General features: G+C 37.5%; 1 protein-coding gene across 1 annotated transcript in view; it reads right to left on the bottom strand.

Moving 5' to 3' along the window:
- SLC30A5 (solute carrier family 30 member 5) overlaps window positions 1-25,755 on the bottom strand; it is a 33,963-nt gene extending 8,208 nt beyond the window's left edge. The window contains exons 1-11 of the mRNA XM_047867644.1: window positions 25,406-25,755; window positions 16,378-16,500; window positions 14,888-14,954; window positions 12,923-13,008; window positions 9,111-9,198; window positions 5,359-5,446; window positions 4,102-4,178; window positions 3,693-3,863; window positions 2,105-2,393; window positions 1,720-1,928; window positions 1,023-1,180 (exon numbers count right to left, since the gene is read on the bottom strand). Coding sequence (XP_047723600.1) covers window positions 1,023-1,180; window positions 1,720-1,928; window positions 2,105-2,393; window positions 3,693-3,863; window positions 4,102-4,178; window positions 5,359-5,446; window positions 9,111-9,198; window positions 12,923-13,008; window positions 14,888-14,954; window positions 16,378-16,500; window positions 25,406-25,488 — 1,439 coding nt within the window. The 5' untranslated portion in view covers window positions 25,489-25,755. The remainder of the gene's footprint in view (window positions 1-1,022; window positions 1,181-1,719; window positions 1,929-2,104; window positions 2,394-3,692; window positions 3,864-4,101; window positions 4,179-5,358; window positions 5,447-9,110; window positions 9,199-12,922; window positions 13,009-14,887; window positions 14,955-16,377; window positions 16,501-25,405) is intronic.
- Between the last annotated feature and the right edge of the window lie 995 nt (window positions 25,756-26,750).

Below are 26,750 nucleotides of genomic sequence, written 5' to 3'. Positions count from 1 at the left end.
TATTTTTAAAGCATAAACATTATTATGTTACAAAAGAGGATATATAAGTCTAGATCTTCAATTATGTACATAATTAGTAAGACTAGAAAATTATCAAGATTTTAAACACCACACCAATGCTGAAAGAGTCTTTCTGTATATGTTTGTTAAAATTTTAAATATTTATCAAAGTCCTTCTTCAATGTTCTCTCTTATACAAGGCCTTGCCTAATTTATTAGCAAGAAGTTACTTCTCTCTCCTTTAAGCCTTTGATGGGCTCTGTACCTCTGTCACAACACACAGATTCTGCTTTGTACCAAAATTATTTGTACCTTTGGCCCCTCTGTCTTTCAGAATATAAACGGTTGAAAATAGCTGAATTTATCAATCTATTTAGGGTCTTATCAAAATTCATCATATAAATCAGGGATTCTAGTATTTGTTGAAATGAATTCAGTTGAAATGAATTCAGTTAATGAAAGGGCATTTCATGCATAGCCACTTCAAAGTTTGAATACTGTTTATAACAGCAAAGATGTGAATGACCATGCACATTCCATTGTCTCAAAGAAAGTGTTAGGCAAGGAGCTCAAAATCTAACTAATTTTTGCTACCTCCATTAAGATGGATTTGGCAGAGAGTATAATCTTGAGCTCACTGCCATTCAGTATCATGCTTGGTTTATTTCCTCTTACTTAATTCAAATTAAAGAAAAAAAAAAGCTCTGAAAAATTATTTGTATTAAAAGTAATACAATTGTATTTTCTGGGGTGCCTGGGTGGCTCAGTGCATGGGGGGCCAACTCTTGATTTCAGCTCAGGTAATGATCTCATCAGGCTCTGTGCTAACAGCATGGAGCCTGCTTGGGATTCTCTCTCTCCCCCTCTCTCTGCCCCTCCTCCACTCACGCACGCATGCATATTCTCTCTCCCTTTCAAAATAAATTAAAAAAAAATTTTTTTTAAATTTTATTTCCTAAGATGGAATTTGCCCTGAGAATTTTTTCATTTTGTCACATCACCTTGATGGTCAAGGTACCTACCCATAGGAAAAAATCCGAGTTGCTTTCCATCTACTCATCAGGGCTGCAAAAAGTCCCATGACCAAAGCAGAGCAGTCAAAGAGCATGTGAAATCCATCTGAGATCAGACCCAGACTATTGGTCAACACTCCATAGAATAATTCCACAAAGGTAAAAAGCTAAAATATGTTTAAAGACAAATAGGGGAGGAATGTGTTGGGAAATACTGTTTCAATACATTTATCAGAATGCAATCATGACAATTTTAACCGTTTATTACACAAACCTTACTTGATGATATAACTGCTATTTTATTTCATTTCATATAAACTGTTAAGATACTAAATCAGATAGGTTCATCTTACACATCATTTAAAAGGAGACAGTTTCATTTATATGACTGTAGAACTCAATAAACTAGGCTACAAAATGTTAGCACTGTGGTCTGTAGTGAGATCCTGTAAGAAGTAGATAAAAATCTTTACAGGATACTATATTTACTGATTTGAAATAGTACACTAAACTGATGCAACTAAAATGCCTCAAAAGTTGCATAAGTAGTCTGAATATGATCCTGTAATCTTCCTATTACTTACAGAAAATATAGTTTTAGCCCCTGATGATCAGAAATTTTGGTAATTACTAAAATTCTACCAGAAGTATCAAAATTAAAAGATTAAACTTTTTAAGGTATGTCATTAATATTTAAAAATCTTACCAGATTCAAGCACAAGAAGTAAAAGATCTGCCTAGAGTCATTTTCCTCAAGAATTTGTTTTAATGATTCCTTAATAAACCTAGGGATCGACTGGGAGCTATGCTGAAAAGCATCACCCATGAAGTTATAAAGAGGTGTTCCTTCAGGAGAATATCCAATTAGAGTGCCTTTCTGTCCTCTCTTAGAAGGAGATGATAAGATGTTGGCAGCTGAAAAAAGGAAAAAAAACCCATGAACATTATAAAAGCTTTAAAAGCTTAAGCTACCAAACCAACACCGTACCTGTCAGCACTAAATGCAAGCACTGAACAAATTCCCAAATTAAGTAAATGACTTCCACACCAGAATCCATAAGATGAAATTTCCTAAGGGGAAAAGTGCTCACACAAAATGAAGAATATAGCGCTCACTACCACTCCTCCGGACAGGACGTGTTCAGTGCTTTCCTGGTGTGCTGCTCTGTTCATAGCTCGAAGCTGGTCTGTTATTGGATGTGTCCAAAAGTTTCCAAAAAGTAAAGCACTAATAAAAATGGGAAAGGATCCATAGCGGGCACATTTGGAAACTTCCATTTTGACTGAACAAACAGAATCGACATAGAAATCCAGGATCATGACAAAAAAGATAACTGTTGTGAAAGGCATAATGAGAGAAAACCAAGACTCGACTTTACTCTAGGAATTAAACAGAGAAGAAAAAAAGAAATTGTCAGTACTGCACAGGTATAAAGTTCATATCTTATGTTTTAATCTCTTTATATATAAACAAATACTGTGATTAAATATGATTCATAAAATGCCAAAATATAAGAGATATAAAATATTACTGCATTTTCCTAGTAGTCCCCAAAGTATTAAAAAACAAAAGCATTATGGTTTAATAATTTTATAAATACTAAGTGATCCACAATCCTTGTGTATAAGTAACACATGGTTAAGTATTAAATTGTGTCTTTTTTTTAAAATAAATTTTTTTTTTTTGGAACCGCGACGCTTTCCAAGGCACGGCCCCTCTCTCAGGGCGAACCCATTCCAGGGCGCCCTGCCCTTCACAAAGAAAAGAGAACTCTCCCCGGGGCTCCGCGCGGGCTTCTCCGGGATCTCCGGCTTCTCCGGGATGGGTTGGGATCGGGATCGGTTGGGATCGGTTGTGTTACCGCACTTAAAATAAATTTTTTAAGTGTATTTATTTTGAGAGAGATACAGAGAGTGCTAGCTGGGGAAGAGCAGAGAGAGAGAGAGAGAGAGAGAGAGAAAGAGAGAGAGAGGGAGAGGGAGAGGGAGAAGGGGAGGGAGAGGGAGAGGGGGAAGGGGAAGGAGAGGGAGAAGGGGAGGGAGAGGGAAAAGGGGAGGGAGAGAACTAAGCAGGCTCCACAGGGTCAGTGCAGAGCCTAAACAGGGCTTGAACCCACAAAACCCCAAGATCATGACCTGAGCGAAAATCAAGAGTCAAACGCTCAACCGACCGAGCCACCCAGGCAACGTGTCTTTTTTTTTTTTTAATGTTTGTTTATTTTATTTTGAGACAGAGAGAGAGCAAGCACACATGTACATACATGTGGGTGGGAGACGGGCAGAAAGAGAAAGGGACAGAAAATCCCAAGCAGGATTCCCTTTCAGCATGGAGACCAACATGGGGCTTGATCTCACGACCTTGGGATCAGGACCTGAGCCGATATCCTGAGTCGGATGCTTAACTGAGTCACTCAGGTACCTCCTAAATTATGTCTTTAACTGATTCCTTTGAGCTACAGGAATGGGAGGGATATATATATATATGTGATAGTACTTGATTTATATTTTCTATAAGCAATAAAAATTGCAAAAATTTTTCAAAAATTATGAAAAAAAGCAAAGATAACTTACAACACTTGTAAGCTCGAAGTGAAATAAAATACAATGTACTGAAATGAACTAAAATTTATAGGTAACAGCAATTCATTTTACTTATGACCAATACATTCCTGCTCTTACCTCAGTTGTCACAGAAAGAACAATGACCCATGGACATAAGAGAAGCACAGAAACAAGATGGGATAAAGCTTGAAGACGCTTGGCTCCACCAACATCTATAGAGAGTTTTCTGGATGCTGTATGAAAACCAACTTTACAACACAAAGCCAGTACTAGCAATAATACTCCACCCTATAAATAAAATTACATAAGTTTGGTTAGAAACACACGGTTCATTCAATCCTTCAATACATAGTATTGGAAGAAATGGAACTATTATGTTTTTTCCATATCCTAAATTACCGAACTACTTAAATGTCAGGCAGTACTGTAAATTACTGATAACTTACTTTAATGCACTTTTAAAGTTACAGTTGTGGTAATTTTTCAAAATCTCTTGATTATGTTAGGAACAAAGAAAAGAACATACCTTGTGATCTGCCACACCTAAGAAGGCAATGGCTGTGTAAAGCATGTGAGTTAGAGCGCTGTCATGATGTCCTTCAGCTAAGTGAGTTGCAGTAAAGGAAGAAAAACCCCAAATATTAACTCTTTGAATTCTGAAGTCCTCCTAAAATTTTAGCTACATTATTTTGGGTTGACTAGAGACTAGTTTGGAAACCCCAAACCTGACTACCTGCAACAATATATTGCCCTTAAAAACAAAACAATTAAATATTTAATTTTGGGACATAATTTATAAATTGGAATGGCTTGTATTTTTGTTGTCTCCAAAACAATTATAATAGTGCTTGAGATACAGTTGTTAAATTTCAGGAGTTAACCTTCAAAAGTATATGCATGCATACTATGAGTAGGGCAAAGGGACGAGACCAAGGAACATTTTGGACCATTCCTACCAAGGAATTAAGGTTGCTCTTTCAGAACAAGAGGTCGAATCAATCCTAAATCTATTTCTAAATCACTGACCACGTAAGCCTCAGTAAAGCAGCAAGTAGAAAGGGTTGGTGGGGCGGAGACATATCACAAGCAATGTGGAGTTTTGCAGTCATGCCACCCTCTTTCAGTCTAAGAAAGTAAATTGTTGTTTAAGTAACAGGCTCTAGAACAGTATCAGTAACCAGAAGAATTAAAACTGGTGTTCCAAGTTCTGCTAAGTGGAGTGGGCAAAGGGGTATGGACAGGAAGGAACAAGGCATGTCTGTTTGTAGAGGAAAAGGGGTATACTTATTTGACTGGAAAGTTGGGGTTATAGAAGAGTAGAAGCTGAACTGGAAATAACAGTTTAGAGCAAAAGAGTGATTACCAGGTTAAGGAATTTCAACTTTTTCTTTTCGGCAAGAAGATGCCAAAGATTTTTCATTAAATTTCAAAAAAAAGTTTATATTTAATAATTGCAACTGACTTCTAAATCAAGTATTTGAATTGTTAAATTTGTTACAAGGGAGCCAACGGATTGATTTTGTTGATTGGCAAATCCTTTTTTTTTGTTTTGTTTTAAGCACCAGGACATTCTAAAATATTCTTTCACTGTCTCTGTAGAATATATTGATTAGGACGCCATAAAATATTTAATTTAGAATAAATTTACTCATTATTTGAATACCTACATTAACTCATGGAAGTTTCATTCATGACTGATCAGTTTAATTCAATCCTCCTTGTCCCATTCTGCCAGTTTCCTATTTTCAAGACTATATAATTCCAATCTATTGCAAAAGGATACGGTGTTCAGCCATTTTAGCCATGAGATCATCATTGTCGAAAAGCAATAGGCAGATCACAGCAATAATGAAAAAAGCAGCCCCTCTTGTCTGAAAATGAAGAAAATATTACTTAGGATGACTATTTTAAGAGTTGATTTTTAAGACCATGACTATACAAATACTAAAGAAAAATTGTTTTCAAATAAATATGTGAAGAAAAAATAACAGCTGACATTAAAGCCCTTCTACTATATAACATAAATAAGCAGTATTAACAGATAAAAAAAGCAAAGAGCTACAACAAATTCTGCAGAATAGTTTAAGGGCATTTAAGGCACATAATAATGATGACTTCAACTGTCTCCTTGTTCATAGGACTAGGCATGTTACCATGCACAAACCATTTATGTTTGCAGAATTAATATCCCTAAATGTTATTTTGCTTCGGGTTGAAAAGCTCAAGCAGCTACAGAATTATTAGCATGAACTTACTTTATTCTACAACATGCAAGTGATAGACAGTTAATTTACAGCTAATTATTGATAATAATATCAATATTCTAGTTATGACTCTTCTGTGGAAACAGAACTAAGAGGGCACATTAAGAAAATTGGCAGTCATTTCTCATATCCAGTAAAGGTGCAGAGCATTTAAAAGCTGATAAATTTTTAAATTTTATATTCTCATTCCAGGGAAAGGATTTTGATGAAAAAAAAATCATAGGAGGAACATACTGCCTAGTTTATGCAAATACTTCAGAATTTTGGGTATAAAAGCCATCCAAATAGCATTATTATACATTCTGTATTTATAAATTTATAGGTGTACTACCATACACTTTCATTAAATAAAAGTTAAAATTTAAAGTGAGAGTCCTATTCATTAATGTGATCACCACTATACTTGATAAATTCTCTTAGAGTGGTAGATATTTTGACAAAAGTCAGTACACATAAACCACACAATATCAACAATACCCAGCTATGGAGAATGTAATTTAATCTTTTGTCAAAGAGAGCAAATGAAATTTTGTAGTGCTTCAGTCACAGCTAAGAAAAAAACCCTGCTGGTGGATAGATGCCCAGATTTGTAACACACTAATGAGAAAATATATATGATTTATACTCTCATTTCTGAGTCTAACTGCAACAAATTTTTTGTTTTTAAGTCATTTTTATTTCTTTCTTAAAAAACATTTAGTGTGTGTGTGTGTGTGTGTGTGTGTGTGAGAGAGAGAGAGAGAGAGAGAGAGAGAGAGAGAGTGAGAGTGAGAGTGAGAGTGAGAATCTCAAGCTGGCTCCATGTTGTCAGTGCAGAACCTGACGTGGGGCTCAACCTCACAACATGAGACTGAGATCATGATGGGAGCTGAAATCAATAGTCAGATGCTCAACTGACTGAGGCATCCAGGTGCCCCTAAAGTCAGTTGTATTTCTTTTGTGAGTTGTCTTTCCCTGCCCTTGGATCATTTTTACTGAGAATCTTAAGCATTTTTCTTAACTTACTTGAGTGACTTATATTTTAAAAGAAATGTAAAACTTTTACTTGTGGTAATTTTTGTTGTTATTGTTAGTTTGTTGTCTGCACAATGACTTCTGTTACATAGAAGGTTATAATCATAATGAAATCAAATTTACTGAGTTTTCCCATTGTGATTTTTTCCCACTGCTTTTATGCTCAGAAGGTTTTCTCCTCATAATTTATTTTATTTTACATATATTTATTTTATATATTATACATGTTTATATTATTTTGTATGTTATATATTTATATTATTTAATACATTTTACATATTTTAATTCTACATTTATTTTATTATATATTTGTGTCCACAAAACTCTTCAATCCACTTGACATTTTTTTATTTTTAAATATTTATTTATTTAAAATGAGAGAGAGAGAGAGAGAGAGAGAGAGAGAGAGAGAGAGAGAGAGAAAACCCATGAGTGGGGGAGGGGCAGAGAGAGAGAGGGAGACGCAGAAATCCAAAGCAGGCTCTAGGCTCTAAACTGTCAGCACAGAGCCCAACGTGGGGCGTGAACTCACAAAACTGTGAGATCATGACCTGAGCTGAAGTCGGACAATTAACCAACTGAGCCACTCAGGTGCTCCACCTGACATTTATTACGGCGTAATATATGAATGGGATCAAAGAAAGAGTGGCATACAGGGTACGCCTGGGTGGATCAGTCAGTTAAGCAACTAACTCTTGATTTCAGCTCAGGTCATGATCTCATGGTTTGTGAATTCGAGCCCCTTGTTGGGCTCTGTACTGATGGCACAGAGCCTGCTTGGGATTCTCTCTCTGCCCCTCTCTCTCTGTCCCTCTCCTGCTCACGCTCTCTTTCTCTCAAAATAAAATAAACATTGAAAGAAAAAAATATTGGCATATGCTTTAATATTAATGATCCTATTTGAAATCTATGGGCTGGGTAGTCTCTCTGCTCTCCTTGGCATATTACTTTGTTCACTTAATTTTATTCATGTGCCTCCAATACTCAGCTTGAAACAGCTCCTTTTAGAACACGGACTACTACATCTTATTTATCTTTATTTCTCCTTTCCCCTGTAACTGGGACAATGTACCATGCACAGAAAGCATTCAATTTGGTAAAACAGAAATACTGTAGTTTTAAGAATTTGGAATTGCAGATTTATGACTCATTTACCAAAGAAGGATAATTCTTAAGTTATTTAAGATAAAGAAGGCTTCTGGGGTACCTTCAGTAGGTTAAATGTCTGACTCTCAATTTAAGGGTCGTGAGACTGAGCCCTGAGTAGGTCTCTGCACTGAGTGTATAGCCTACTTAAGATTCTCTTCCAAGCCTTCTACCCTTCTCCCGCTCATGTGTGCACTCTCAAAAAAAAAAAAAAAAAAAGATAAATAAGGCTGCCTAGTTGGCAAAATGCTCATTAGACTTTATAACAAGTTCTTAGGTATTTTCCAAAAATGACAAATAAGGGTTAAAAATGAGGTGTGTGAGGGGCACCTGAGTGGCTCAGGTGGTTAAGCAGCTGACTCCTGATTTTGGCTCAGGTCATGACCTCATGGTTCGTGAGATTGAGCACCGGGTTGGGCTCTGCACTGACAGTTCAGTGCCTGCTTCTCGCTCCCTCTCTCTCCCTGCCCCTCCTTTGCTTTTTTTCTCTCAAAATTAATTAAAAAAAAAAAAAAAAAAGAAAGAAGAAAGAATAAGGTGGGTGACAGGCCTGGCTACAGCATGATGGAGATTTTTGTGGTGATCAAACAGTTCTGAATCTTGATAAAGTCTATGGATTATATCAATGTCAATTTCTTGGTTTCCATAGTGTGTTTGAGTTGGGTAAGAAGTTACCACTGAAACTGAGTGAAGGGTGCTCTTTGTGCCACTTTCTGGGAACATATGATGATTTTGGAATAAAAAGTAAAAAAAGTTTGTAAGAAAAAGTTAAAATTAGCAGAAAAAGCCCCTGAATTCTTTTATTTATTTATTTTTGAGAGAGAGAAAGTGTGTGGGCAAGCATGGGGGGAGGGGTGGAAAGAGAGGAAGAGAGAGAGAGACTCCCAAGCAGGCTTCCAGCTGTCAGTGAGGAGACCAATGTGGGGCTCGAACTTACGAACTGTGAGATCATGATCTGAGCGAAATCAAGAGTCAGTGCTTAACCAACTGAGTCATCGGCGCCCCCACCCTTACATTCTTTTAAATGCTAAAAGATATTATTTAATTCCTTTAGTTAATACTTTACATGTATACTTTCAATTTTCAAGTAACTAATAAAAGAAAATTGTACCTTTGCTGGTCCTCCTCCAGAACTAGTGAACAAAACACTGAGTAGTGAGATGACAACAATATCACTGTGTTCAAATAGCAGCAAAGTCCTAGAAAAATACAAAAACATTATCATTCACATAAAATATATCTGATCTTTACCAAGAAGCATGAATTCAACAAGAGTAAGAGAAAATAAGTATTTATTCCTGATTTCATAAAACACTGAGAAAAATAAATAGGTACAAATGCTTTAGAATTAGCTACCTTTTGGCATTATCTACCTGGTAATACTACTTGCATGATTATATCACAACAATTTCTTGTGTACGTGTGCCAGGAAACACTTAGAAGGTTGCTCATACCAGCTTTGTTTGCAGTAGCCTCAACTTAATGCTACTGATAAGAGAAAAATATAAATTAGAGTGTATCTATTCAATGGACTATTTTACAACAGTAAAAAATGAATAAAATTATATGAATATATTAAGAAATGGTGAATACTACACTTTAAATGTGTTATAGACTGCATGTTTGCATCCCCTCTAATTTTCTATGTTGAACTCAATCCCCAGTGTGAATCCCCTCATGAATGGAATTAAAGCCCTCATATAAAAGAAGATAGAGGGCTCCCTTTGCCCCTTCTGCCATGTGAGGTTATAGAGAAACCAGGAAGCAGTGCCTCACCAGACAGTGAATCTGCCTCACCTTGATCTGAGACTTGCCAGTTTCCAGAACTGTGAGAAGTAAATTTGTGCTGTTTAAAAGCTACCCAGTCTTTGGTATTTTTGTTATAGCAGTCCAAATGGACTAAGAAAAAAGGAATGAATCTTAAGGTATGTGAATCTTATATTTAAAAATTGCCATAAAAATGAACTATATATATATAACATACATCGAGATGGGCAAGTCTCAGACATAAATTTAAATGCAAAAAAGTACACTGTAGAACATACACGCAAAATCATCTATGTACATAAAGTAAAAAACTTGTAAACACTAAAAAAACCCACAATTAAACATTAAAAAAAAAGACTTAGGTACATATGTGAAAAAACTATAAAGGAAACCAAGAAAATGAAAAACAAAACTTAAGATGCTGACTACACCCAAGGGTAGGGGGAGATGGGGATACAGTCAGGAGGGAAACACCAGCATTCAAAGGCATTGGTAAGATAGGTATTTTTTTTTTTTTAAGTTTATTTATTTCAAGACAGAGAGAAAGCAGACAAGGGCAGAGAGAGGGAGAGACAGAAAATATCAAGCAGGCTTTGAACTATCAGCACAGAGCCTGATGTAGGGCTCGAACTTACAAACCATGAGATCATGACCTGAGCTGAAATCAAGGGTCAGACGCTTAACCGACTGAGCCACCCAGGATCCCCATATATATACATGTGTTATATACACATATACAGATTTTATATATATATATATATATATATATATATTTTTTTTTTTTTTTTTTTTTTTTTTTTTTTTGGAGAGAGAGAATGCACAAGTGAGCATGCGGTATAGGGGAGGGGCAGCAGGAGGGAGAGAGAGAATCTTATGCAGGCTCAACACTCAGTGAGGAGCCCCATGTGGAGCTTGATCCCACAACTGTGAGATCATGACCTGAGTCAAAATTCAAGAGTCACTACCCTTAACTGACTGAACCAACCAGGTGCCCCCAAGTATTGGTAAGATTTTATTTGGGGGACTGGATGCTGGATACATAAATGTTCACTATTATTAAACATATTTCCTCTCTTATCTGTGTGAAGTATTTTAAAAACTTGAAAAACTATCACCAGCAAAAACAGGGCTTATAGGATCTAAATAGTAAGATTTTCAGCTGCTCTTTTAACACATTTTCATTTTTTCTCTTTACTCAAAAATCTGTAATACAGAACACAGCAATACTAACTTTAATTCTATTAATGATTATGAGGTACAACTTAAGAAAATAAATATATCAAAAGAGTAATACCAACCTGAAATGAGACAGGCTATGGAACACCAAAGAGGTCTTTTTTATTTGAGAGAGAGACAGTATGTGTGTGTGTACATGTGCATGAGGGAGAGCAGCAGAGGGAAAGACAGAGAATCCTACGCTGGCTCCACAGGAAGCATGGAGCCCACTGCAGGGCTTGATCCCATAATCCTGGGATCATGTCCTGAGCTGAAATCATGAGTCAGAAGCTCAACCGAATGAGCCACCCAGGCACAACTCCACAAAGTCTTTCTAGTCAAGAAACTGCATGATAGTTTTTATTTTTTAAAACTTAAGTAGGCTCCATGCCCAACATGGGGCCTGAACTCAGCACTTTGAGATAAAAGAGTTGCATGCTCTACCGACTGAGCCATCAAGGCACCCTGCACGATGGTTTTAATAAAAGAATGAGAGGGGCAGTGTTGGCACAGGAGCTGGCAGTGAGGGATTTTAAGGGTAGGAAGTAGAGGACTAAATAAGGAGTCAAGTAAGAATTTGACAATTTTCCCCTTCTTTCCCTACCCTAATGTGGGGACAGTGATTTAATAATATACAGAACAAAACATAATTTCATGGAAAAGAAACTTAAAATATTAGAGATGGTAATACTGTTAATCATATTCAAGCATAAAGTGAAAAAGCTCTCCCAAGCTGAGAAAATCCAGCTGCCTTACCTACCATTCCAGGATGCTGCTGCTGTCATGGACAAGGACATGACATCTGGAATTATGTATACCCTGCATCTGACGAAGTACACAGTAAACAAGCTAAAGGGACTCAAACCTGGAAGCTATTCTATTAGCCAAAAGAGGGGAAAGGATTTTCACAAAGCATTTTCCACCTACCATTTTTACTCTGTCTACCCCATTATTCTGAGTGAGATTCTTTAAAATATCCTTAATTTTATTCCTTTCCTCTCATCATCATATCCCCCTCCTCCCAACAATGGCCAGGTACTTTTTCTTATACTTTCAATCAATGAGTAAAACCCTTTAGCTACAGAGAAGCATTAAAAATGTTTATGCAGAGTTGTACATGTTACAATTCCTATTAAGTGGCCCTTAAGCACCACCCCCCACCCCCGGGAATTGGTCCATTACACAAAAAGATTGCTCTATATAGATCTAGGGGAATATGAGAGTTAACTCCTCTTTAATCTGATGATTGACACACTGTTATCAAGACATTTGTTTACGACCATATTTTTTAAGAATTTTCTGTTGGTAAGAGTATTTCAGAGTAGTGAAGAAAAAAGTGTTTAAATAAAGATTTTGCTCTTCTACTGGTTTATTTTATTTACCACTTCAGTCCTTTTAGTTTCTAAAATCAGTTGCTAAAAGGGATCACCAAGGGATGATAAAAAGCCACCTATGCTAAAACTTTTCTGAAACTGGATTTAAAAAAAATTTTAATGTTTATTTATTTCTGAGAGACAGAGTGCAAGCAGGGGAGGGACAGAGAGAGAGAGACACAGAATCTGAAGCAGGCTCCTCTGAGCTGTCAGCACAGAGCCTGACAAAGAGCTCAAACTGACAAGCCATGAGAGCATGAACTGAGCCAGTCAGACGCCTAACTAAGCCACCCAGGCGCCCCTGAAACTAGATTCTTAACTATTAAAATATCATGACAGACCATGAACAATACATTAATGGTGTTCACCAAAAGCTAGACCACAAATTCAACAGGTTCTCTCCTTCCCACCCTCTCTCCCCCACTCTATATGTTGAATTGTATCCAATGCTATACAAGTGGTAGAAGCATTTGCACATAACATAAGCATTTGATATTATATATAATGGAAGAAAACTAATATTCAAAATTAAGAAACACAAACAAACATTCAAAATATGCACTTTTACCTTAGTGGTCCACAAAGAGTGAGGCCAAAAAACCACAAGAGTGAAATGATACACCCAGCAACTGCATGCTTAAATATTTTGATCCACTATAAATGGAAACAAAAAGTTAAAAATTTTACTCATGTATGTTTTGCTATTATCTCAAAGTCTTAAAACACATAGGGAAAGAAAATAATGGTAGCACTTAAATATTTTAAAGGCTAAATAATTACGTATCTTGAAATTAAATAGAAAATATTAAGATCCTTTGACTAAATCTAGATTTGTAAGACAGTAGTCTGTTTTCCATTTTCTATATTCTTATCTGTTGTTAGATTTTGAGATCTTTTTCTATAGAGTATATTTTTTTTTCATTAGTTTCTCACTAGTTTGCTAGGAACATGTATTGTTTTAGTCTTTAAATTCTTTTCTAGAGATATTCAGAGCTTTAATTACTTCAAAAGAGAAAAAAAGTTATGATGGGGTTTAAAATATTAATCCCATTTTTAAAACACGCATGGTCTCTAAAAGAGAGGTACCTACATTTGTCATTTTAATAAAAAATTGCAGTACAAGTTTCTAAGTTGTGGCATACAGCAAACACGTAGTAGGATATACCTCTACTGTCCAAAGAGGTGATAATATGAGGTGACTATGCAAAATGCAGGACATTTCTGCTATGTATCCTGAACTTCAGGGGTCTATAGAAAATAATAATGAAGATGAGAGTAACAGCTAATACTTACTGCATAGTCACTATATCCCAGGCACTACTTCAAGAACTTTATATGTATTAATTCATTTATTCCTCACAGCTTCATTACAATGGTATTATTAACTCCATTTCATAGGTGAAAATATTAAGGGAGAAATTAATTAACTTGTTCAAAGTAAAAGTTTGTAAGGACAGACAGAATATGCATCTGTCTGCCTCCAGAAGCCTCATTCTTAACCCCTATGCTTTATCTGCCTCCTCATGACACTTGTACTAGGCTCTTGGGTATGTCTCCATGTCTCATTCATAAATCTTTCAGAATAAGGATACTGCATTACAAAAAAGTACTGTATACCTTAATGTTTTTCTACTTTCTTCTTCATATTTTTTTTTACCCTATGACCCAACAATAGCACTGCCAGGAATTTACCCAAGGATACAGGAGTACTGATGCATAGGGGCACTTGTACTCCAATGTTTATAGCAGCACTCTCAACAATAGCCAAATTATGGAAAGAGCCTAACTGTCCATCAACTGATGAATGGATAAAGAAATTGTGGTTCATATACACAATTGAGTACTACATGGCAATGAGAAAGAACGAAATATGGCCCTTTGTAGCAACGTGGATGGAACTGGAGAGTGTGATGCTAAGTGAAATAAGTCACACAGAGAAAGACAGATACCATATGTTTTCACTCTCATGTGGATCCTGAGAAACTTAACAGAAACCCATGGGGGAGGGGAAGGAAAAAAAAAAAAGAGGTTAGAGTGGGAGAGAGCCAAAGCATAAGAGACTCTTAAAAAATGAGAACAAACTGAGGGTTGATGGGGGTGGGAGGGAGGGAAGGGTGGGTGATGGGTATTGAGGAGGGCACCTTTTGGGATGAGCACTGGTGTTGTATGGAAACCAATTTGACAATAAATTTCATATATTGAAAAAAAAAAAAGATTTTATTTTTAAGTAATCTCTACACCCAGCATGGGGCTCGAACCCAGAACCCGGAAATCAAGAGTCACACATTCTACGGACTGAGCCAGCCAGGTACTACCCTCTTCTGCATGTTTAAACATTCTGTAATCTTAACACTTTAGTTAATACTCTTAAAGCCTCAATACTGAAAGACAAATCAAGACCAAGTTAACTCTGGAAATAATCTGCTGTGTACTTAAGTCATTTTTTAAGTAACCATGCTCAAAGAAAGGGCACTGTCTCTTGGCCCACTAGCTAGGAAGCTGCTAGGAAAAAAGAATTGTGCAAAAAACTCACCTGGTGTTTGGTAATACTTTTCCCAGAAGAAAATGGCTTTTGAAACAAAACCATAAAAAATGCAGTTCTGTGGATATTGAAACATTAATATATTAATATTTGTCTTATATACAAGGTGTAATCTTAAGATATTTATCTTAAACAAATACACTAGAACTTGAAAGGTATGTTACCCTCTAAAAAATTATACTGGAGAACAATATTTATTCAAATAAAGCTTCCACTGCAACATTTTGGGGAATGCTTATTTTGTAATTATCTTCAGAACCAATTCACAAGCCACAAAAGGAGTCTCAATGTTTTTTCATACTGGGAAATACCAAAAAAAAAAAAATCTATCTTCTCCAAAATTTAATAACAAATCTTGAAGTAAAAGAAATGAAGAAAGTACTTATTGTATGTCTTTAGGTTTCACATTCCCAAAATGATTACATAAAAATGCATACAACTGCTTAAAATTTCCTAGTAAAGAATCACTTTCCATAATTACTAAAATTAACTCCCAGGAGTCTTTAATAATAGACTGTTATTAACAGAAAGTGGTCACTATCAATCTCAAGATCTAGAGAAACTTTATTTACAGAGAATTTCTTGCAATATGCAGAATAATGTAAATTTATATTATATGAGGACCCTGTAGTGTGAAGGGAACATATAGTGAACAAAACCCAGCACAGATTAACTTAGAAAATAAGGAACATCTGTGCCAAGACAAGTCTCAGGTAACATTCTACCTGTTGGAAAGCTGAACTACACCAGTGGTATGGTCTGGAGACTCTTTTAGGGAAACTGTAGCATCAAAACTACTTTTACAAAAATTCTAATAAATTATCTGCTCTTTTCACTTTTATGCTCTCAGGGGTATACAGTGGAGCTCTTCAGAGGTTAACTGATAAAAGAGATCCTGCAACAGACTGAACGCTGAAACAGATATGAGAACTTAGCAATCTTCTATTAAGCTGGACATTAAAAGAAATCTACAAATGGGGCGCCTGGGTGGCGCAGTCGGTTAAGCGTCCGACTTCAGCCAGGTCATGATCTCGCGGTCCGTGAGTTCGAGCCCCGCGTCAGGCTCTGGGCTGATGGCTCAGTGCCTGGAGCCTGTTTCCGATTCTGTGTCTCCCTCTCTCTCTGCCCCTCCCCCGTTCATGCTCTGTCTCTCTCTGTCCCAAAAATAAATAAACGTTGAAAAAAAAATTAAAAAAAAAAAAAAAAAAAAAAAAAGAAAAAAAGAAATCTACAAAAACTTCATTAATGCAAAATACAGTATAAGTCTAGTTTTGGCAAGCTATTACAGTGCAATAATCATTTAAAAAATTCTCTTTGTACCTCTAACCTTAGGTATTCTATTTTTTTATTAAATTATCATACATTAGTGAGGAGGGATAAATAGCACAATATATTCTATCTAAAATTTCTTAAAGATACTCAGTTAAAACAGGAGTTTCAAATAAATAAAACATAAGGAAAAAGGAATCACACAAACTCACCCAAGTTTTAATATAAAAATGAACTGAACAATGTGAACTGCTTTTAGGAGATCGTATGATTCAAAAAGTCCCACAGCCTTCAAAAATTTAGTCAAACATAGTAACACAATATATTTTGTTAATCTGAAAAATAAAAGCAGAAACAAGTTTCAGTATCATTAAAATCACAAGGAACTCTGTCATCTGTTCTTTTCTTATTATACAAGTATTGGGATCATTATAAAAACCTCAGATATTCATTAAAAACATCAAACAAAAGCCCAAACAACTCACCATCTACATAACTACTATTAATATTTTGGTATATATACTTGCAGATTATGTTCTTTTTAATGTTTATTTATTTATTTTGATAGAGTGAGGAGGGAGGGGCAGAGAAAGAGGGAGAGAATTCCAAGCGGGCTCTGTGCTCTCAGTGTGGAGCCTGACTCAGGGCTCGACCCCATGAACCGTGAGATCCTGACCTGTGCAGAAATCAAGAGATGGTCTCTTAACGAACTGAGCTGTTCAGGTGCCCCCAGATTCTTTTCAATGTATAGATCACGTGTCTATGTATATGGGTGTATGTGTGTGTATAGTCTGTTGAAAAACAGACACCAAACTCTACCTGCAATGAAACTAGAAGAGCACACTGTAGGAAGAAACAGAGGAATGGTAAATGCCTTAGATTTACCCCTCCTCTGCTTTGCTATGTGGCTGCAGTGAAAGTCATGGTTGAAAAGTCAAACAACCTGCCCTACAGAGTCTTGTAAAGGCTCAGGAATCTGAAGCACCTGAGAAAGGCCTGGGGAGTTAAAAAGAGAAGCATCAAGAAGTCTTCCAAGTAGTTAGATCCCCACATTCTCACCCAGCAGAGCCAGGCAACTACCTCTCCTCAATCATGACAGGACAGATGAGGCTTAGCTTCTGGAGACGTCTAGACAAAAGGCAAAGAGAGGAGGCATCAAGTGCTAGAATAAAACCATGGAAATTAAAGGAAGTTTCTTAACACCACCCCACCTCCCTTTCCTCTTCTACCTCCAATATCCTAACGGCTGGGCTGCAATCTCCCAGCAGAACCCTTCTAGGGATCCACTAGGGTTACGCCTCACACAGGTATTCATTCGAATTAGCTTTTTAGCCCTCACTCAAATATGAATAGCAAACATAGATAATCAATCCTTTAAGATAAGCTTATGAAAGGCCAAACAAACAGAAACAACAAATTTAACAGATAAAGATATTACAGGTAATAGCAGAAAACAACAAAGAATAATAAATAATATTCTCTGAGATATAAGAAAGAATATTGCACGCATGAAAAAATTAGTCTGCCATAAAAAGAAAGAAAAAAGGAGCTCTTGAAAAAGAAACTAAAATTAGGGAAGAAATTACTTCAGTTTTCTAGCCTAGTAGTTTTCTTAGAATAAAACCATTATTCTTTGAATGAAACCTATTATGTGCGTACATTGTAACCGTGTAATATTGAACTGTGAATACTGTAATAATGAACATTATAAAACATACACAAATTAGAAATAAAAAAGAAATAAAAAGTTGAGAAGTTTAATATTTTTTCCTTCACCCTAATAGGAGATCTTGTGTAAGTAATACTCAGGAGACCACTTTTTAAGTTTACATCAAACAGGTGTTAGTACATTAAAAAGTAGGTGTAAGGGATGTCCAAGGCCAGCACACTGGCAGAGGTGAGAAGTCTCTACCAATGGGAGAAAACATTCAAAAAGCAAACAGAATTTTAAAAGAAACCTAAGTCACTCAGAGTTAAAATAATCTGACATCAATGGGGATATCAATGTATATAGGACAGTATAAAACTTGATGAATGTGAATAATCAAGTGCCATGGCAGTGAATTAACATGAAAGAGCTAAACCACACTAAACAAACAGTAATCTGATTAAGAAGGCATGAAAATATAGATTTTAGGAAGATTTTTTATTTATTAAAATAAATTTTAGTCCTTGAAAGAATGAATCTCAGCATCTTCACCAGCCAAGATGGCTCACTTTCTGTTTTAGTCCAGATAGTATCATACTAAATTTAAAAAAAGAAAAAAAGATTTGAAGCAAAGTGGTTTTTCTTATCATGAACATAATCTGGGGGGCCTTTTATAGTGCAAACTGGGGATTTTAACTATGTGAAAATTAATCTCCCAAAAGCTAATAAAAATGTTATTGTCAAATCTTGTAAGTCACATCCTAAAGCATTCTAAAGAAGTTCCCATTTAACCCATTTGTTGATCAGCATAAACTTTCTTAAAATTTCTGTTTGAAAGATCAATCAGGGGGCGATGGGTAGCTTAGTTGGTTCAGCGTCTGACTTCAGCTCAGGTCACGATCTCACAGTTTGTGAGTTTGAGCCCCACATAAGACTCTGTGCTGACAGCTCACAGCCTGGAGCCTACTTCAGATTCTGTGTCCCCTCTCTCTGATCCGCCCCCACTCATGCTGTGTTTCTGTCTCTCTCAAAAATAAACATTAAAAAAAAAAAGATAAATCAGATTTTCTGGGATAATAAAAAATGTCCTATAACTTAATTATGATGGAAGTTACATAAGTTTACACATTTGTGAAAAATGCAAACTTACACCTTTAAAATAAAGTGATTTATCTATCTATTTATTTATTTATTTATGAGAGAGAGAAAGAGAGAGAGAGAGAGAGAGAGAAAGAGTGAGAGCATGAGAGAGCACATGCACACAAGCAGGGGAGAGGGACAGGAGAAAGAGAGAAAGAGAGAGAGAGAGAGAGAGAGAGAGAGAGGCATGAAGGGAGGGAAAATCTTACTCAGGCTCCACTCGGAGTGTGGAGCCCCAGGTGGGGCTCGACCCCACGACCTTGGGATCATGACCTGAGCCGAAATCAAGAGTCGGAAGCTCATCTGACTGAGACACCCAGGCACCCCAAGTGTGTTTTGTTTTTGGACTGTCTGTAGACTGGCTAAAAACACACAGTACAACAAAAGAAATCTACCAAATGTCTAGCAATTGTACAAGTATGAAAGTAAATGTACATTGTGCTAGAAAAAACTGAACACTAACACCTTAGAAATTCTCTAGTTCAATTCCTCTCCTGTCACAGATTGGGAAATTAAAGCCCACAAAGTTAGCTAGGGTCAAGCCCCTGTCCCTTAAGTATGCTCACTTTATTTATTTATTTATTTATTTATTTATTTATTTATTTAATTTTTTAAAAATTTATTTTGAATGAGAGAGCGCACAAGTGAGGGAGGGGCAGAGAGAGAGGGAGAAAGAGAATTCTAAGCAGGCTTCATGATATCAGCTGAGAGACTGACAGGAGGCTCAATCCCATGAACCATGAGATCATGACCTGAGCCGAAATCAACAGTCTGTTACTTAACTGACTGAGCCACCCAGGTACCCCTTTATTTTTTAAGTAGGCTCCATGCCCAACGTGAGGCTTGAACTCATGATCCGGAGATCAACAGTCACATGCTCTACTGACTGAGCTGGCCAGGTGCCCAAGTATGCTCTTTTTAATAAGTCACACACAAAATCAAAGTTCATCCAAAGGCTTTGAGGGTTCCCATCTCAATTACACATTACACATTCATAATAATTTATTACACATTGTAATTATTACACATTTATAGTGGCTCACACAAACAGTAAAATCATCTTTAAATTATACATTTGTAGTGGCCGACACGAATAGTAAAGTCACCTTTATTAAAAAATTTTTTTTAAATTATTTTTTACAGAGAGAAAGACAGAGTGTTAGTGGGGGAGGGGCAGAGAGAGAGGGAGACAGAATCCAAGCAGGCTCCAGGCTCTGAGCTGTCAGCATAGAGCCCTACAAAAGGCTCGAACCCATGGACTGCAAGATCATGACCTGAGTCCAAGTCAGACGCTTAACCAACTGAGCCACCCAGGAGCCCCAAAATCATCTTTAAATATGAAAGACAAAATGCACATTAAAACCTAGGATTAATTTATATTTTGGCCCATTTAAGCTGGAGAAAAAAAGTCATATAGACTTTAGTACAGTGAACATATTAACTATATGAATGCTAAGTAAATATTCTGGTCAGGGTAGCAATTCAAAATTAACCAACGAAAATAAAAGTTGGGCTAGAAATCCACTGTTTATTAGTTCAAAACCCAGGGACCGTCATTATATGTGGTCAGCAAATGTTCGCCAAATGAAAGAATGCGAACTCTACAACTACACTTATGCGTTACAGTACCATCTCATACAGTAACATATAGAGTGCAAAAACAGAGTACCTTAAGTGGTAGTCCAAGCTTGTGGCAATCTGAACTATCAGCAACCCAGGCATGGACTCAGAATGAAAGAAAAGAATGAAATCAAGTAGAGAGGGACACTAGAAACCTCAAGGGCTTTACTCCTTAAGCTCTTAATTAGGTGTAATAATAAGGCAGTAGGATAGAAGCAAGGACACAAAGAACAACAATGTCAAGATAGGGAGAGGAAAAACAAAGACCAGGAAAACCAGACAGACATACATTAAAAATCACCAGTGTGGGAATTCTCAATGTCAGCAAAGAGCCTTGTACATTCTCCATGGGGCTAGTTAGCCATTCTTCAAATTTTGTTTGCACACGTACTATATGCCAGATGCCATATGTGGCCAATGAGATCTAAGGGAAGACTGACAGGGTGGCTTCAAGTAAAGCCTTCCCTCTTCCTGATAAAAGGGCAAGATCCAGCTGGAAATGCTTCTGTCTTCTTTCTGCCTTCAAGGGAGGAGCTTTATCTAAAAAATGTTATCAGAATGTTAACATTATCTAAAAAGTGTTATCCATCTTCTAACAAGCCTGAATATGAAAGCTGATACACTTAGGATGGCAGAAAGCAGAGGCAAAGAATCTGGGTCCTAGATGGTATCACTGAGGTTCTGAACAAATACCTGCAATCATTGGTTTCTTTTATGTGAGAAGAATATACCCCTATTTGTTTAAAGCTCTTAGTTTGGTTAGTTACAACTAAATATATTTCTAGGTGCTATCTGTGACTCTTAATAGAGACAATGCTCTCAAGGAGTCTGAGGCCTAAGAAAGTGAGGCAAGCAAACAAGTATTTATGCGACCCAAATAAGTAATGGGACTTTTAAAATAGATGAAGAAGCAATTAACTCTAACTTTGGAAGCAAAGGTCTGTCTTCAGAGTTTGAGAGGTGTAACTATGTATTAAAGACTAAGTAGGAATTACAATGGAAGAAAAGGGAAAGGGTATTTCAAAGCAGACAGCAGCATTTGGAAAATACTAATACTAGGATTAAGCCTTCGAATAAATGTATTTAAGCTCAATTAACCAGATCATAATGACCAGAAGTTATTAAGGAAAAGGTAAGTTATCTTTAATAAAATTGTTCTGCCAAGATGGGGCAATAGGAGAAATTATTTCTAAGTTATTTTTATTATTTTTCTAAATGTTTTTATTTTTTAGAGCGAGCGAGCGAGAGAGAGAGAGAGAAAGTGTGAGTGGGGGAAGGGCAGAGACAGAGGAGGAAAGAGGACCCTAATGCAGGAATTACTTTTATAATCTCTGTAGTTTAAAAATTAAAAAAGGAATAAAGAAAATTAGTGTCATAATAGAGGGGCACATGGGTAGGTTCAAACTCATAAACTCATAAACCGTGAGATCATGACGTGAGCCAAAGCTCAACCGACTGAGCCACCCAGAAGCCTCTAAGTTACTTTTGTTTAAAGTATTAATAAAACTTTAAAATAAATAAGTTTGGTACTTCAAACACAAGATTTAGTCAGAAGGAACATTAATTTAAGTAAAATAGTTCTTGATAACTTACTACTATTATGATTTTTTATTTTTTTATCTTATATTTTTTAATGTTTATGTATTTTTGAGAGAGAGAGCATGCGAGCAGGAGAGGGGCAGAACTCACAGACTGCTAGATCATGACCTGAGCCTAAGTTGTACTCGTAACCAACTGAGTCACCCAGGTGCCCCATATTATAATCTTTTTTAAAAAAATTAATTTTTTTGAGGGGGGGAGAGGCAAAAGGGGGGGGGGCGGTAAGGAGAGAACCTTAAGCAGGTTCAAGCACAGGGCTTGATCTCACAACAGAGAGAGAGATAATGACCTGAGACAAAATCAAGAGTCAGATGCTTAACCAACTGAGCTACCCAGGTACCCCTCTATTATGATGACACTAATTTTCTTTATTCCCTTTTTAATTTTTAAACTACAGAGACTATAAAGTAATTCCTGAGAAGCTGCTTGTTATTAAAATTTTAGGTAAAATGGTTCCTAACTTCCTCCTCATAGGTGACCAACTGGTCATCCTTCCAAGCCTTTTCCTTTGCACTTCCACGTAGACACATGCATATATTATATATTGACATATTTACAATTGTACACATATTTTGATATTGCTATATGACTTTCTAACATGTTGAAGATTTTTGCTACTATTATTAAACTAGGAAAATTATTTTAACATTTAGTTAAAAGTTGGACTCTCTGATTTTGAGAGAGAGCATTTCTTTGAGATAGAGAGAGAGAAAGAGAGAACACATGTGCAAGCACGGGGGAGGAGCAGAGAGAGGAGAGAGCAGGCTCTGCACTGTCAGCACAGAGTGCGATGCGGGGCTCGAACCCATGAACCGTAATCAAGACTTGGATGCTCAACTGACTAAGCCACCCAGCTGCCCTGGACTCTGATTTTTAAAGTCTCAATGAAATTTTCCTGCTGGCCTACAGATGAAACACCAGCTAAGGCGAAATAACCTTATACTAATACGTAGGTATCTGTAGTTCATATTGTGTAGGGAAACACTGAAACAGCTTTATTTACTAAGGAAAGATGTGGGGGTGAGGAGAGGGAGGCTCTTCAACAAGGGCAGTGGTCTTTGAGCTACTTTCTGGGCAACTCTGGGAGACATACTTGACCTACTCAAGTTATAAATCATGATTTGCCATTAACTAGTTCCATGAAACATATCACTGGTCTTTTATATATAGGATTACAAAAATCTCTGGTTCTCTAAACTGGAATTACTGAAATTTGGGTTTGGGTCTAAATGTGCTTCTTGGGCTTTGCCCAGCGCAGCAGCTCATGGTTCTCCAGTAAACAAAAAACAAAATCAGTGCATGTAAGGCATGGGGTTTAGGATAACTGATTCCTAGTTCAGTTATTCTTTCTGTTAACTTCTGACAATAAACTTTTTTCTATATATCAGTTTCTTGATCTGTGAAACAAGGATACTATTATGTAGTCTGTAGCACTGTATTAAGGATTAAATTAGATGCTATACTCAAAGCACATCGGACACAGGTGTCCAACAATGTTGACCGTCACCCTGTTTCCTGCAAAGAGTACTTACAGAAGCCGAAAAGAAGGATTTTAAACAATTGTTTTAAATTGTGAATTTGGGCATAAAAATACACACAAGTAAAGGATTTGTGAACTAGTTTCTGCTGCAGATTATAACTAGTATTGGATTATTAGTCTAGACAAAGGAAAATGCTTGCAACTGGGAATCTATTAAAAATGCAATCACTCCTGAGTTGAATTTTTCTGATGAACTACAAGAGCAGTTCTGCTAAGCAAAAGACTGTTTACTACATCTACTTAACATAGTAATCTCCTGAATAAATAATAGCTTGAAACTATTTAATAAAAATAATTTCTAGTTTACAGAAAAGTGGCAAGAATCATATACCCTTTACCTGGATTCCCTCATTGTTAATTGTCCCATTCGCATTATCTCTCTCTCTTTAAATACATGCGTTTTTTTTCCTCAACCACTTAAGAATAAGTTACTTACAACACATTTTTTACCCCTAAATTTGGATTTCCTAAGAACATGGACATTTTCTTATAAAATCAGGAAAGTTTTCAACTTCAGAAAATTTAACATTTTTATGCTACTTCATCACCCATGGTCTAATTTTGTCAACAGACCTATTACTGTTCTTTACAGCAATTTTTTCCCTCTACTACGAAAATCCAGACCAGAATAGCCTATTGCATTTCCCTGTCATGGTTCGGTCAATAATATGTGATGCTGTTATTTACAAGAGATTAGAAAATTAAACTTATACTACAAAAATGCAATTGATTAAAGTTCTGTTCCAACATTTTATGTGTTCTTTCCTTTTCAGTAAAAAAAGGTGTGTTAGCAACGCTATTTCTACAGTTTCAAAGGATTTATCAAAACAATCTTTAAATCTCAAAAGGAGTAAGGAAAAAACAGAACCTCATTAAAAATGAAGACACTAAATACCAATTCCAACAAAACCGTTGGGCTGAATTCTATGCATCTTTGACACTACTTCAGAACTTAAGACAAATCAAGAAGGAGACACTCGCAAGTGGTTACTGTACTTACCTCTGGAGGTTAGTGGGAACATGGGGGGGGGGGGGCTGGTAAGGTGGTATTTCCGCTTTTCATTCTAGAAATTTTTGTAGTGTTTGAGGTGGGTTTTTTTTTTTTTTTTGTATTTACCATGAGCACACATTTCTCATTTAATAATAAAAAAATAAAATCAGAAAGATAAAGAAAACTAGATGCCGGGCTGCATTTTTGATGTACGGGGTTAACCTGAATATCGAAGTTCATCCGTTTGTACTTTGGTTTCTTCACCTGAAGATGGTGACACCTTCCCCTAACTTACGCAGGGAGACGCCAGAAAGGTTAAGTAGTCACTAAACTACTGTTGCAGGGAGAAAGAGCCAACAGAAATGTTTGTCACGGACCAGAGAAACGTCTCCCGTGGGCCGGCTGGCAGAGCGAAGGTTAACGGTCTGCCTTGAACAGACCAGAAACTCCAGCAGAACGGCCCTGGGTTTTAGAGCGTTCATTCTGCAGCGGGCAACAGGGGAGCCAATGAAAGTCACAGGCACCCGAGGCAGAGGGAGAGGACGGACGGCTCCCCGCGCGCGCGAGCTGAGCTGAGGGCGCACCGGGCTGTCAATGGGACAGGAGGGACGCCGGTGCCCGCGCGCCCGGGGGGCAGCTGCCGTCCGGGTCCGCGAGTGGGAGAGCCGCTCCGGAGGCGCGAGCCGGGTGGGTCACACCTACCGAGCGCTGGGCACGTCCACCGGCCCGAGGCCACCGCCGCCGCTGGGGCTGGCTAGCACGTCCCCGCCGTATTTCTCCTCCATCCCGGGGCTCAGGAGCCGCCGCCGCTGCCCCCGCCGCGGGGTTTCCTCATGTCTCGCCGCTGCCGCGGAACAGCGGGCGCAGGCGCGTCACTCCCCCATGATAGCGGCCCCCTCGGGTCCCCACAGGCCAGGCCGCCGCCGCCGCCGTCCCCGGCTCCTGCTCACTAGCACACGCGCGTCGGGACTAGGCCGCGGGCAGTTCCGGCGGCGCCGGGCTCCCCCGAGGCGCACCGGAGCGGACGTAGCCAGGCCACGTCATCGGGCCCAGCAGCCCTCACTCCCGGGAGAGTGCCCAGCCCTGCGCCTGCGCATAACAGAACAGTCGCTTTCTCTTGCCCTTCCTTAGGCACCGCCTACACGGGTGACGGGATCGGATCGTTTCTCGGGATCAGCTCCTCGTATTGACGCTGCCATCGCGCTTACCTGTCCCTGCAGCGCCACCTCTGTTCCGTCAGGAATACAGCCGATTCTTGTAGCACCGCGGAAGAAGGCATAGAAAATGGACAATGTGTGATCAAATACAATACAGTATCTTTTAAAATTTGGCTGCTAAACTATGCTACTTAATCCTGGTACATCAGTAAATATTGGGTAGGGAGGACCAGGCCTTATTAGGGGTTTTTTTTTTTTTTTTCTGTTGCTAAAAATTTAGGAACGTGAGCTCTTGTGTCTGTCAGTTTCAATTGTAACTCTGCCACTTAATAATTGGTCACTTGGCCTTTCTGTACCTCAATTTTCTTATTTGTAAAATAGGGATAGAAATATGTATGTCATAGGGTTGTTGGGAAGATTATATTTTATGTGAAAATGTCTAGCACATTTTGAAAGGTACACAGTAATCAGTGAATGTTAACTGTTATTATTACTCATAGGGGAATTTGTGGACTGGGTTGGGAGATGGAATGGAGTTTGGAGCGGTTTACAATACTGTACTTAATTTGAATATACATAAAAAGTCTTAATAACCTATAAAAGATTGAGAAATCACTGTCTGTGCCTGCTCTGGCTTCATAATCTATTGTGGAAATATTTAGCAGTTTGCGAGCAAGGCCTGGTTCACCACAGTAAAGGTTAAAGGCACAAATGTTAAGGTTTCCCAAATAAGGTGTGATATGATTATACCTAGAAAAGACTCACTGCTAGACAGAACTTGACCTGAAACTTGGATAAGATTTTAGATATGGGAGGAAAGCACTGTGGGATGACACATCCCATGTATAGAACACACAAGAATGGATGACTTAAAAAATGTTTTTTTCAAT

Source organism: Prionailurus viverrinus, chromosome A1, assembly GCF_022837055.1.
Source record: "Prionailurus viverrinus isolate Anna chromosome A1, UM_Priviv_1.0, whole genome shotgun sequence".
Classification (NCBI taxonomy): Eukaryota; Metazoa; Chordata; class Mammalia; order Carnivora; family Felidae; genus Prionailurus; species Prionailurus viverrinus.
Note: the sequence above shows the minus strand (reverse complement) of the source record. Positions and strands in the feature narration are given on the sequence as shown.